This window comes from Esox lucius, chromosome 15, assembly GCF_011004845.1.
Source record: "Esox lucius isolate fEsoLuc1 chromosome 15, fEsoLuc1.pri, whole genome shotgun sequence".
Taxonomy (NCBI): Eukaryota; Metazoa; Chordata; class Actinopteri; order Esociformes; family Esocidae; genus Esox; species Esox lucius.
This window is the reverse complement of record NC_047583.1, coordinates 28,290,763-28,303,771: the sequence shown is the minus strand read 5'-3', so window position 1 is coordinate 28,303,771 and position 13,009 is coordinate 28,290,763. Positions and strand designations below refer to the sequence as shown.

Below are 13,009 nucleotides of genomic sequence, written 5' to 3'. Positions count from 1 at the left end.
TAAAAGATGGTTAATCCCTCTTTAATCACCCATCCCACATACCGACACACCATATAAACTGCATTGCGTGCAAATACAACCTGTACAGAACGGGGGGGGGGGTCAGGAAAGGACCGAAGGATATTTGCTGGAGATGGCAGAATAACTCCATTGCACCACACACATCAGAACCATTGCATTCAGTTCAGGAGAAGCAGAGGGGCTAAAAATAGACCTTCAGCGATAGAATGGTGCAGTGGCTACCTGCGGTTTGAGCCGCGGTGGGGAATACAGATGCACCGGGGCACCACCTGAGTGGAGTGTTCAGGTGTAATACCGCCACCTAGTGGGACAAATCATTTAAACCACTTCTACTCTGGCTGACACACCTCTGTGGATCTGAGACTACCAGGAAGAATTAATCAGTAGCTCCACCTAGTGGTCAGGTCTGGGGGCTGGGTGTTAAGGAGGGCAGGGGGACGGGACTAGTTAGTGTGGATGCTTCAAACAAGTGTTAGAAGAATCCTTAGGATGACATTTATGTGTTCGAATCGACCAATAATAATCGCCAGTTTCCAGAGAGGCGGGACGTTTTTGCCGTGTGACCTACCAGGCTGTTGAAGCAGTGGTCCAGGAAGACCAGCAGTATGGTCTGCTCCTTCAGAGTCAGGCCAGCCTCTTCTCCAGCCAGCACCGCCTCCATCACGCACTTGAAAAAGTACGGGAAGTGGCGGGGCTCCTTCTTAAACACCTGAAACGGAGTGCAAACTGAGGTATTAAACCAGGCGAGTCGCTGAACGCACTTGTCCTGTGACGTCGCGTCGGGTCTGGCCCGGTACAGCTGACAACGAAGCGAGACACATTTCAGACCCCCCCCCCGCCTGCGGGGCGTTACAGCATCCCCCTCTCACCTCCCAGGCAGGGACGTTCTCTCGGAACTTCTCGTTGACGATGCAGCAGATAGACATGAGGTAGGCGTTACTGGACACCTCCGGAGTATAGTTGACCCACAGGTAGTTCTCCAGGTACTGGCTACGCCGCAGGGCAGAGAGAGCAGCATGTTAGAGTTTGCAGATGTCAGGTCTTGGTTGTGTGTACTCACAGAAAATAAAGGGTAGAGAAAACACACCTGAACTCAAGCAACATGATTTTCCTGATGGCGAACCTGAAGAGAAAAACCAGGGCAGGGAGAATTTTAGGAAACATTATTTAACTTGAGGTGAGGAGAGAAATACACTACTGACCCTATTCAACAGTTTTTACTTACTTTGACATGAGAATCTCTTTCTCGTAAATATCCTTCAGGACCTGGGATGGTGACAAGAAGTTTTAAGTATACATACTATCTTCCACAATATTTGTAACTCTAATCTGTCAATAGAAAGCTCACCTTTGGGTCAAATGGCAGTTTATTCTTGGCATGGGGTGCCCAGTATCTGTTTGCCAACTTAGAGAAGAGACACAGTGTTATTATCACAGCAACATTAATTTAAGCAAATGTTTTACTCATGAAGTCATTGAAGAAAAACATTTTTTTTAATGACAACCAGGACAAAGGCATTACAAATAGCAAGATCACAAGACAACAAACAGAAAAGCAGAAATAAAAAACAAATACTGTAATAGAAAATAAACACAAAACGACACTAACTAAAGCGAGACATATTTTAAATGGTTTGGAAGATTTAAGAGGTGCATTGATCAGAGAGCAGCTTGTTTAGGAGTTAAATGTTTACATTTTCAAGCCTAACAGTCTTTTATAATTTGTTCTAGATATTGGCTGCGGTGGACCTGTAAAAATGCTCTCGGGCAAGCCTATCTGCAAAATATAACCGCTGTTCTGAAATCTGTTCAACAAGACACAGCATTTTGGGACATTCACAATGAGGCAAACTAAAGGAGACAGGGACCTACTTACATTTTCCCAGTAGAAAATTACAGAAAAGTTTAGAACTACTTTGGAAGAATGGATAAAGTGTTGGACCACCACGTTTGGTTAAGCCAAGGTCCCAACACCACTTAATGTTGTACCCATTGTGGTCCATTAAGATGGGCTAGAAGCCAGTAGGAGAAAGTAGCTTGAGGAACCCTCATTGATGTTTTGGGGGGTCCCATAAATCCTCCAAATCAGCCACAGGTGGGCAGTAACACAGAAAAAGCCCTGGGAACAACTCCCTCCACATTTGTTTGAGTCCATATGTCTTTATTTTCTCTGATGATGCTGAACCTTAAGAAAATACATTATTTTGATAGAACTGTCTGTTCTTTTTTTTTTTACGTCTCATGTTTGATGACAAATTGCACTCATTTTGTCCTATGTAAAATCACTCCATTGTTAGTCAGCGTAAATATTTTTAATAACCCTTGATGATGTACTACCACTTCCTTGTCTCAAAACCCAAGGGAACGGTTTGTTAGTTGAGTTGTTACAACAACTAACAATTCCATGTAAAGACGTCGGAATAAGCACGAGATGGCAGTCTATTTGTTTATAATTGAGACCTTACAGTTACCTGTGTGACATATTCTGCGTTGATCTGCGACACCGAAGGCGCAGACGCTTTCTTCGCATGGGTTTGATTCTCCATGTCGGTTTTCAGCTGGCTAACTTGCTTTTCAAAGGAAAAATATGTTAAAAATAACAAACCAACATAACTACCTATCTATCCCATTGACCACGTCTTTGTTACACATGTGGACGAGGTGGCTAAGAGGCAACTAAAACACTACTTCGTAGCACAGCTATTATTAGCTAACTATGCCAATGTGTTAACGTTAGCCGGTAGCTAGCTAGTACTTTAGTAATGTTGTTAGCTATCTAGCTAAATGGCTATAGTAGCAAATAATTGCAGCTAATGTCTGAAACATTATTTGCTTGTTTATTGCATAGATCGTTGAATGGCTAATATATTTTCAGAAACCAACCTTGTTTCAAAACATCTGTGTGATTCCCGCTACGCATGTACACAAGCAAAACGCTTTAAGTGCGACACGTTTCCGGTTCACAACGTTTCAATTCTTTGGGAAACAAGGTGACGTTAACATAATGGTTCCTACACATTACAGCTGTCAGCTTTCAGTCGGCACTTGAAGTACCAACATGAAATATATATAATTTGATGTTATTTAAAAAATATGACAACATTGTGTTATGACAAAACAAAAATCAACAAAATATGCTAATGATTCATCTATGCCCTAACCATGAAATGTTAAGCATCATAACTGAACTTCAAGATAAAATAGCATAGTAATGTCCATTTATTTTTACAGTATGTCACACAAACTTGCATTAATCACAGCAAAGTATGGCAATAATGCATTTGATTTGAATAAACTATTATTACCAATAACATGCACATTCATTATACAATACCATAGCTGGTGTAACTACACATGACAATAAATTCATATTAAATTCAATCAACGAAATGCAGCACAAGGCACATTTTATTAAATTAATATGATAAATATGCCCTTTCTATACAGTGGTATGGGCACACTAAACAGGGAAAATATTAAGCTCAATCATATAGGCCAATGAAAACATCCAGACAGTGTCTTATTTGTGAGTGCGTTGGTGTGTTTTAAGGTGAGATGCTTGAGTGAACGTCTTGTCACACGCTTTACACTGGAATGGCCTCTCACCCGTGTGGGTGACATAATGCCTCTGGAGTTTGGAGGGAGTTTTGAAATCCTTGAAACAAATTGCACACTGATACGGGCAAGACTGATTGACCTCGCTATGATTTATCGAAACACATTTGTGGAGCTGAAGATCCCTTTCTGTTTCAAAATACGTAACACATGTGTCACACTGAAAAGGAGTGTGAATTGGTTCACACCAATAATGATCCAGCCTCTCATTCTGGACATCATGACGGTCTGCATCTGCTAAAACATGACCCGTTTGAAAAGCCAGCTGAATGGAATCCATAGGACTCCCCGTTTCCTGTTGCGAGAAAGTCGGACCCGCCATCTCATCGTTTACGATTTGTCTGTGAACGTTAAGATGAGCGGCAAGCTCAGACGGGGACAAAAAGTGACAGGGACACTCAGCGCACCAATAGTCCTCACTTAGTTTACTCCCAGATTCCAAATTATGATCTGCTATGTCTTGTATTGCCACAAACTCTGTCTCTTTTGCCTGTGGACAATGACCTAAATCCTTATCAGTGGCTGAGCAGTGGTCGGAATTGTCTTTGCAGGACTGCGGCAGGTCTCCCTGTTTCTGCCCTTGAGTGGAGGCGAGCATATCGCAATCAGGGTCGGCCAGGTTATCCCGGATACCATTGCATGTTCTATTCTCGTGCATTCGGCGTTCATGGCTTCTCAGGTGGCAAGGCTGTCTGAAGGTTTTAGAGCATGATGTGCATTTGAATGGTCTCATCCCAGTGTGTATGAGAAAGTGTCTGGATAGTTTAGATGGAGTGTCAAAGCCCTTCTGACAAATCGTGCACAGGTGGGCTTTTCTGGTAACACCGGTCACTTTGTTCATAGGACTGGAGTTATTGAGCAGGCGCACAGTGTTTTGTATTGATTGTTTAGGAGGCTTGATAATGCTATTTTCCTGGTGTGCTGTTGCTTGATTATTACAGGTAGCCTCTACATTCTCCTGGACTTGTTGAGATTCCGTTATGCCTTCTGAAAGAAACTGCTCTTTTTTCATTGAATTATCCGCAGGGACTTGAACGCGGACTTTAGGGTACTGAAGATGTTGCTGCCTTCGCATCTTTATTCTATTTCCCAGTCGAGAGGCAGGTCTGAAGGGATTCCACTTAATGTGAGTTCGCTCGTGGACTTTCAGGTGTGTGGCCTGTCTGAATGTTTTCCCACATGCCAGGCATTGGAAGGGCCTCAAGCCAGTGTGCACTAGATTGTGTCTTTGTAGTTTAGATGCACATGGGAAACATTTGAAACATAACAAACACTGGTGTTTTGTTCGGCTTGTATTCCCCACAGGAATGACATCAGCTCCTTTCAAAGCCAAATGAGGACTGGTGCTCTGGTAAGGGCTATTGTGAACTTCTCCTTCAGAATTAGTCGCTAGATGTTTTAACTCTAACGGTCCACTTTGACTCAGCATTTTCTCTGGTGGCATTTGGAGAGTGAGCGGAGGCCTGGACAGGGAGTCTGCTGAACACTGAATCCACTGCCGTTCACTACTGCTTTCATTTTCTTCACACGCAAACACAACGCCTCCATGTTCTGTCCGTCTCTCTGTTGAAGAGTTGACTTTAAAGCTACTATCAGAATTGTCCTCATCAGCAAGATTTTCCTGAAATCCGACATCCATTGGAGACTCTTTGTACTCAGTCATTCGGCGCAAAGGAGTCCTAGAACGCGGAGTGCATCCTGGCTTGGCATTTCTAGACCACACGTGAGTGCGTGAGTGGATCCTCAAATGTGTTGGCTGGCGAAATCTCTTCCCGCACATTTGGCACCCAAAGGGTCTCTGTCCAGTGTGGGTCAACATATGCCTCTGCAGTTTGGATGGAGAGGGGAACGTTTTAAGGCATGCAAGACACTGATGCTTCAGCGGCTGATTCTTTGTTTTCAGACTGATCTTGTTACATTGGCTGTTGGTTTGACTAGATACCGGCATCTTCAGGTGAAAAGTTGCAGTTGATTCAGGATCCTGCAGAGTTAGAACTGGAAAGTCTTCATCCACTTTTACGTTTGGCTTCCAGTGCTCCGGTTTGACTATAATATTGAGCTCATGAGATTCCGACTCATCAGGCTCTGGGGAAGTAATTCCTTTGTCAGGCTTTGGATAAACCTGTTCCGTCTTAGTCACAGCGTCCCCGTGATTATCCGCCCGAGTTGTGGTCCGAGTTTTCTCCGGTTTCCTGTGACTGACTTGGTGCCTCTTCAAATGGGTTGAAAGGCGGAAGGCTCTGCCACAGACGCGACACTGAAAGGGTCTTACTTCTTTATGTGCCATATAATGATGCCTGTGTCTAACTGAACTGATGAACGTCTTTGAGCAAATACTACACCGAATCTGACTGCTGCCACTAACATGCGGCTCAACTTTGACAGAAAACGGGGACTTTGTTTCAAACTTGTCTGGGTTCTGTGGGGCACTGACGCTTATCTCACACTGAATCTCTACATTTGTGTTTTTAGTGTCTATTGGTTGGCCTTTCTGTTTGGTACCAACACTTCTGAGATTTGATGTATGGTGTGAGGCATACAAGTGGGTTTTCAGGTGTGAAACCTGCCTGAATTTCTTTCCGCATTCCTCACAAGAAAAGGGCCTCTGGCCAGTGTGAGTGAGAAAATGACGCTTTAATTTGGATGGGGAACAGAATGTTTTTGAACAGGTCGGACATTCGTGATTCACCCTCATTCTAAGTCTGGAAGTGCACTGCTGAGATGCAAGCATGGAGATGGATTTAGAAAATCCAGTAGGTTTACGTTCATGTATCTGAGAATGCATTTTCAAATGTGCCCTTAATCTGAAAGTCTTCCCGCAAATGTTACACTCAAAAGGTTTTGGCTGACTGTGAACTGGTAAGTGCCTCTGAAGCTGCCGGGATGAACTAAAACACATCAGACAGACTGTACATGTGTGGACATCGTCTGTGTGCCACACACCGTTCTCCGTTCCATCAGAGCCAATAGCGTTATCTTGGAGTATTAAACTTGTGAAGTAATGTCCATCAGGCAGTGTGCTTTGTTGGCTGATAAAGCAACTATTATCTTCAAGTGGGATCAGGTCTGGTTTGGTCTCTGAGGCTGTAGCATATGTCTCTAGTGGTGTCTTCTGGATTTCTCCATCTTTGTAAAAAGACACTGTAGGCAGCGGTGGGGTCCCATTAATCAAATTATAATGTCCGGATTTGTCAAATGACGGATCAATGGTTGTAGGTATTGGTACGGGAAGTTGCAAACTGTCTGCATGGGTACTCCAATTGTGTGAATTCCCTGTGTGAGTCTCACGGTGTTTCTTTAAATGTACTGATTGCCGAAAGGCTTTGCCACAAACTAAACAGATAAATGGTTTCTGGCCTGTGTGTATGAGATAGTGTCTTTGGAGTTTAGACGCACTCGGGAAGCCCTTCTGGCAAACGGAGCACTGATGCATTGTTGTTGCCTTCTTCGTTCCTGTTATGTTCCACAAATGCTTTATGATTCTCTTTCATTAAGCAATCTATGAAAAAAGACAAATTAACTGTAAGTGCAGTGTTGATGTGGATACATATAAGGACTTATGACTTGAGTCGAAGACAATCCGTAACTAAACCCTGATTGTACCGTTACCTAGTTAAAGTTAGCTAGCCAGCTCCGTTGCTAACCTGCTCTAGTTGGTTCATGTTCCCCTTAAAATCCATTAAACGACTCACCGTGCACGGGTCCGACTGACTCTAGATCTACATAATGACAAAAATAGGTAACATTTCTGCTCTGCGGTTCAGAAAACGATGACAAATTATTTTCAACATTACGTGATAAGTGTTCTAGTAGAGAATCTCAATGACATAAACTTCGCTTATACGCTTCTCGCCACTTTCCTAAAACTCATTGGGTGAGAAAGCCAGACGTCCCGCCCCTTTAACCTTTTCCACCAATAGAGTTTGAGAAGGAGACAAGGAGAGAGGATTTGATGCGAACGTCCACGATTGAGATTCCCCCATCGAAAAACAACAACCGTGTCCATCTCTTAATAATGCACGGACAGAAACAGTCTAAACAATTCCACGTTCCACACTAATCACAAACGTTTAGAAATTAAAAAGCTGGTATAAATCACCTGATAATTACAATCTTTAACCAGCTGCTGGCCAATAGTGTTTATTTGTCCTGTATTTTATGGTATGTCCTAAACATATAGGAACCCTATTACTTACAGGAGTTCAAGTCTTAGTGTGTATGTGTATGTTTATTTCTTATAACAGGGAGAAAAATGTCCCAATACTGATAAATGTATTATTATAATTTTTTTATTTTATGTATTTTTTTTTTGCAGCAAAAGTTACCATTTGGTTTGGAATTTAGTATTAGGTTTAGTGTTATAGATTAGGGCTACGCTAAGTTTAACCCACCCCCAACCCCCCCAACCCCCCCCCCCCCCACACACACACACACAGATCAGCAATAACATTATGACCACCTGCCTAATATTGTGTAGGTCCCACATTTGCCGCCAAAAAAGCCCTGACCCGTTGAGGCATGGACTCCACTAGACCTCTGAATGTGTGCTGTTGTATCTGGCACTAAGACGTTAGCAGCAGATCCTTTAAGTCCTGTAAGTTGTGAGGTGGGGCCTCCATAGGTCAGACCTGTTTGCCCAGCACGTCTCACATATGGTCCATTGGACTGAGATCTGGGGAATTTGGAGGCCAAGTCAACACCTTGAACTCGTTATGTCCCTCAAACCATTCCTAAACCCCTTTTGCTTTGTGGCAGGGCGCATTATCCTGCTGAAAGAGGCCAATGCCATCAGGGCATATCGTTGCCATGAAAGGGTCCACATGGTCTGCAATAATGTAACAAGAAAGTAACATCCCACATGAATGGCAGGACCCAAGGTTTCCCAACAAAACATTACCCAAAGCATCACAATGCCTCAGACGGCTTGCCTTCTTCCCATAGTGCATCCTGGTGTCATGTGTTCTTCAGGTAAGTAGCACACACGTACCCGGCCATCCACGTGATGTAAAAGGAAACGTGATTCATCAGACCAGCCCACCTTCTTCCATTGTTCCGTGGTCCTGTTCTGATGCTCACATGCCCATTGTATGTGCTTTCAGCTGTGGACAGGGGTCAGCATGAGCTGCGGCTATGCAGCCCCATATGTAACAAACTGTGATGCACTGTGTGTTCTGACACCTTTCTATCAGTACCAGCATTTACTTTTTCAGCAATTTGAGCTACAGTAGCTTGTCTGTTGGATTGGACCACACGGGCCAGTCTTCGCTCCCCACTTGCATCAATGAGACTTGGCTGTCCATGATCCTGTCACCGGTTCACTGCTTTTCCTTCCTTGGACCACTTTTGATAGGTACTGACCACTGCAGACTGGGAACACCCTATAAGGGCTGATGTTTTGGAGATGCTCGGAACCAGACGTCTAGCCGTTACAATTTGTCCTTTGTCAAAGTCACTCAGATCCTTACGTTTGCCCATTTTTCCTGCTTCTTACAGATCACCTTTGAGGACAGAATGTTCACTTGCTGCCTAATATATCCCACCCACTGACAGGTGCCATGATAATGAAATGATCAGTGTTATCCACTTCACCTGTCAGTGGACATAATGTTATGGCTGATCAGTGCATATATCAGCGGTATTCAACTCTTACCTTAAATGGTCTGGTGCTGCTGGTTTTCTGTTCTACATCATTAACTGCACCCACCTGGTGTCCCAGGTCTGATTATGGGATTTCAATGACAAAACAGGCTGGACTTGGCTTTGAGATCCAGATTTCAATACCCTTGATGTAGATATTGTTTTTCCATGTGTAGTGCAGACGCTGTAATTCAAATAGTGTACTCTTCTGTAGATGCTAGTGGCTGACACATCCACACCTATCCCCCTTAGTGTTACTGATCTGTTGGACAGTGTTTTTTTCTTCATTATGGTGACAACGTATTGGTTATCCATTGTAGAGTTCTACCTAGGCCTACCAGGCTGGGTTGCTGAGCTCACTGGTTTATTTGTTCATCATGTTCCAAACTGTTGCTTTTAATTAACTTAAGGCTTTGGCTGTGTTTCAGATGTATAATGTTTTGCCTCATATTGCTTCCTTGACCCCTCTTTGGTCCTCATGTTGACAGACACTAATAGCACACTCAGATTTGAGTGCAACCAACTGCTTGTTTAGCAGAAACTCTCTTCTGTCTTTCACCAATTTGCTTTCCAATAGAAAGCATACAATTCCTGAGCATATATCCTAAAAATAAAATCCACCCAGATCTATTTCACTACAGTGAGGAGGATGATTCCAGAGGTAAACTATTATTCAGTGTTAACGGTGGGAGATTGGCAGATATTGATTAAATCTTGAGGTCACACCAACTAAAGGTTTTCTTCTGGCATGGTCCAAATTGGCATCATTTTACATCAACCAACTTGGGGATTTCTGCAACAATGATCCTTGGTGATTTTGTTTTGTGCATTTGAACCATACAGTCGTTGGTCCTCCTCCAGGTTTATCACAGCATCACATGAAAGTTATTCTTTATTGCTCACACACTTTTAGTTGTGGTCAACTTGCAGTGTACATTACGATTATGGCCCCCACTCCCTAACCGTCCACTCCAACATACATCAGCCTAAAGCTGAATCGAGTGGCCAACCCCTGCTTTAGGTGTTATTTCAAATAGGATTGTGTGGCTTAGCACACCAAAGGTGACATTTCCTGTAATTAGCCTACACAGCCTCATCCCTAGACTTAGTGTTATTCCAGATTAAGATACCATCTCCAATCCAAAGCTGCCATGAACTCATTGGACTGACCTGCAACTCAGGACAGTGTTAACTGACACATCAGCCTGGTAATAACCACACATCTACAGCCTGTAAGCGAAGAAAGTTAGTCAGAATTGGAATCTGAGTACCTAAGTCTTATTACATATCCAATTTGGCCTCTGTCGCACATCCTGTAATGTAATTAAATGTTAACATAGTTGCTTTCTAGGTCTGAAGATGCTTATAATCTCTGTATTGCCTACACTGAGTCAACCTTGGATTAGATGTTTGATTAAATAAAAAATAAAAACCAAAATAATTAAATTGTTCATGGAATGAAAGCCTTTTTTGGAAGTAATTCATAAATCAGCCACCAGAGGGCTGCACACACCACTCAATAACCAGGCCCATCGTCCAGCTTTAATGGATAGGATCCTAAAAAGCACCACTACTTCGGTGAAGTGTCTGGTTGCTGCTCTTCACAATTGTAAAAATAATAATAATTAACATTCCAAGACTCCCAAAAAGATTCAAAGCATGACAACGATACAAGTGGATTTGAAACACACTGTGTGAATCCCCAGAGATATCCCAACAGTCCTCCTCGCCTTAGACCCCTGCCAGGGGGAGGGGAGCTGCAACGCCAGTCTGCATAGCCTGAAGGAGTGTAAGTCAAAGTCCGCGCGACTGGCCGCAATGACAAGGCCTGCAGGGAGGAACACGGTGCACAAAGCACAATGTCAGCCGTGACAACTGCTAGTCTGTCTGTACCCCGGCTGCCGGTTTCTTGACCAGAACGGATAGACCATGAGTGGATTTCTTTTTTTCAGATTTATTATTTTTTTTGCTCCAAAAAGAAAACGAGAAAGAAAAATGTCAACCTGTCTTTATTCGTTTCCTGCCGAAGACATAAATGGTTAAGACGCAGAGCAGTTCAGAGTCTAGACAGTGTATAGCCCTGCTGTATGGACGACTGTGTCCAGGGGTGGGACGGAATGCCCGATGTCTCTTCCTGTCTGTTTCTATGCCTGGGACATCCTCTTCATGGATCCACAAGTGGTTGCTCTCGTGTGACACCAAATAATGTGGCTGGAGCACCATGGACTCATTCTGAAAAGCTGACATAAGATCTAAGTGTAAAAACATTAACGTAGGATGGCATCCACACCAAGATTCCTACTTGGGGGCGTCTACCCAGTGGTCAGCTTTGTATTTTGCTAAGGCATGATGTTCAAACACAGAAAACGGTTCAGTCGAGGGCTGCTGTTGTGCTATGTTGAGCGTTAGTCACGATGTTCGCCTGCGTTTCAGACTAAAGCCTGTATCTCAGGAGCCGGCCTACAACAGTTACAAGGTTAACCTTAACATTTAGTGTGTTGTTTTGCTCAGCCACATAGATAATTGCTTGTTTGTTTTTTGGACCTTCGATAAAATGTTCAGGCTCCGCTGGTCTTCTCTATTGTTCACGTTTTGATCAGAGCAATGAAAACAGCCGATAGACGGGTTGAAATCAATACACCCCCGTCGCTGGCACAATGCTGAGAATATAGCCTGAGTAAAGATGCATTCCAATTGAGCTCGTCAATATGGTTCATGATCTTTGAGAAAATAAATGTTTCAAGAGCAATAGTTAATGGCGCCCCCCCCCCCCCATTCTCCCCCAACCCACAACGCTCTTTCTGGCCTGCGGCCGCGTTTAAGCCGGTGGAACGACCGTCTCCTATTAACCAGGCCACGCTGGAATCGATGTGGAACATAAAGAGGCTTAATCTTTTCAGGTGCTTGCTTCTGATTGCCTATTACACTATAATAACACATCTCTGGCCCTGTCGAGCGTGAAGCCAACTCAAACAAAGCAGGGCCGCCTAAAAACAAATCAATGCGGAGCTTTTCGACCGCGCTTGGCTTTTATTACGGGTGTTAGCGCGCTGGGCGCTAACCGCCCTTAGCTTGCGTTCTGGGATGTACTCCACGGCGGCTCTGCGGCGCCGTGCTATTTGGGCCATACTGTCCTGCGCTGTACGGTGGAAGATCCCTCTCATAAATGCTCTCTCTGTTTCGGAGTGACAGCTGCTGCATGGCTCTGGGGGGGCAGGGATTACTTGCCTTGCCCAGTTAAGCTCCATACTCATATGCACGCAAATATACACATACAGAGATATGCTACATCCACTAATCCAAGCGGACACACACAATAGTCGAAATAGCACTCATAACAAAAAAAGAAACGAAAAGTCTGAGTCGCTCCGGTAAATGTTTGGCGTCTCCAGAAGGACGGTGAGCGATGTGAACGGCGTCATGCTTCTTCTCGGACTGATCTCCGGAAAGCTGCGGCCCCTCCGCGGCCCCCTCCCCCACCAAGCTGAGGGCCAGGGACATGGATGGGACGGGGCCTCTCTATAGGCCGAACCAGCAGGACACGAGGAGGATGGCAGAGTCTGGCAAGTCCAGGACCGGAACCGAAGCCACAGACGGACTGGACGGGTGTAGAGCGGTCTTCAGAAATTCCTCAAGTCCTTGGGGGTGGGGGGTGGGGGGGGGGGGGGAGAAACAAACAACGTGAGTATCATCTGTCCCTCTCTGAAAAGGCTGTAAAGCCGCGGGTGCCTTAAGA

The 13,009-nt window shown here is 44.2% G+C and overlaps 3 protein-coding genes across 8 annotated transcripts in view; all 3 read right to left on the bottom strand.

Annotated features, from left to right (window-relative positions):
* Positions 1-3,015, bottom strand: part of aqr (aquarius intron-binding spliceosomal factor) — a 57,155-nt gene extending 54,140 nt beyond the window's left edge. For 2 of the 3 annotated variants that reach the window (XM_020054158.3, XM_010878692.4), the window contains exons 1-7: positions 2,905-3,015; positions 2,493-2,587; positions 1,370-1,426; positions 1,247-1,287; positions 1,109-1,144; positions 891-1,011; positions 590-730 (exon numbers count right to left, since the gene is read on the bottom strand). In XM_020054158.3, the coding sequence (XP_019909717.3) occupies positions 590-730; positions 891-1,011; positions 1,109-1,144; positions 1,247-1,287; positions 1,370-1,426; positions 2,493-2,587; positions 2,905-2,941 (528 nt within the window). In that variant the 5' untranslated portion in view covers positions 2,942-3,015. Of the gene's footprint in view, positions 1-589; positions 731-890; positions 1,012-1,108; positions 1,145-1,246; positions 1,288-1,369; positions 1,427-2,492; positions 2,592-2,904 lie in introns of all 3 variants that reach the window. The other variant, XM_010878693.5, reaches the window with a different exon arrangement.
* Positions 3,016-3,217: 202 nt separating this feature from the next.
* Positions 3,218-7,478, bottom strand: LOC105015516 (zinc finger protein Xfin). 2 transcript variants are annotated; one of them, XM_020054159.3, is made up of 2 exons: positions 7,329-7,478; positions 3,218-7,135 (listed from the first exon to the last, which is right to left on the bottom strand). In XM_020054159.3, the coding sequence occupies exon 2, from the start codon at positions 7,067-7,069 to the stop codon at positions 3,542-3,544; it is 3,528 nt and encodes a 1,175-aa protein (XP_019909718.2). In that variant the 5' UTR covers positions 7,070-7,135; positions 7,329-7,478; the 3' UTR covers positions 3,218-3,541. The 2 variants fall into 2 exon arrangements, with proteins under 2 accessions (XP_019909718.2, XP_019909719.2); XM_020054160.2 differs by having other exon boundaries at positions 7,246-7,330.
* A 3,786-nt stretch (positions 7,479-11,264) lies between these two features.
* The window catches only part of dph6 (diphthamine biosynthesis 6), a 67,049-nt gene continuing 65,304 nt past the window's right edge, over positions 11,265-13,009 (bottom strand). For 2 of the 3 annotated variants that reach the window (XM_020054361.3, XM_020054362.3), the window contains one exon: positions 11,265-12,911. In XM_020054361.3, coding sequence (XP_019909920.2) covers positions 12,793-12,911 — 119 coding nt within the window. In that variant the 3' untranslated portion in view covers positions 11,265-12,792. The remainder of the gene's footprint in view (positions 12,912-13,009) is intronic. The other variant, XM_020054364.3, reaches the window with a different exon arrangement.

Bases quoted from the DNA above. Each gene is read 5' to 3' on its own strand.
- LOC105015516 (XM_020054159.3), bottom strand. From the start codon at position 7,069: ATGCATCAGTGCTCCGTTTGCCAGAAGGGCTTCCCGAGTGCGTCTAAA.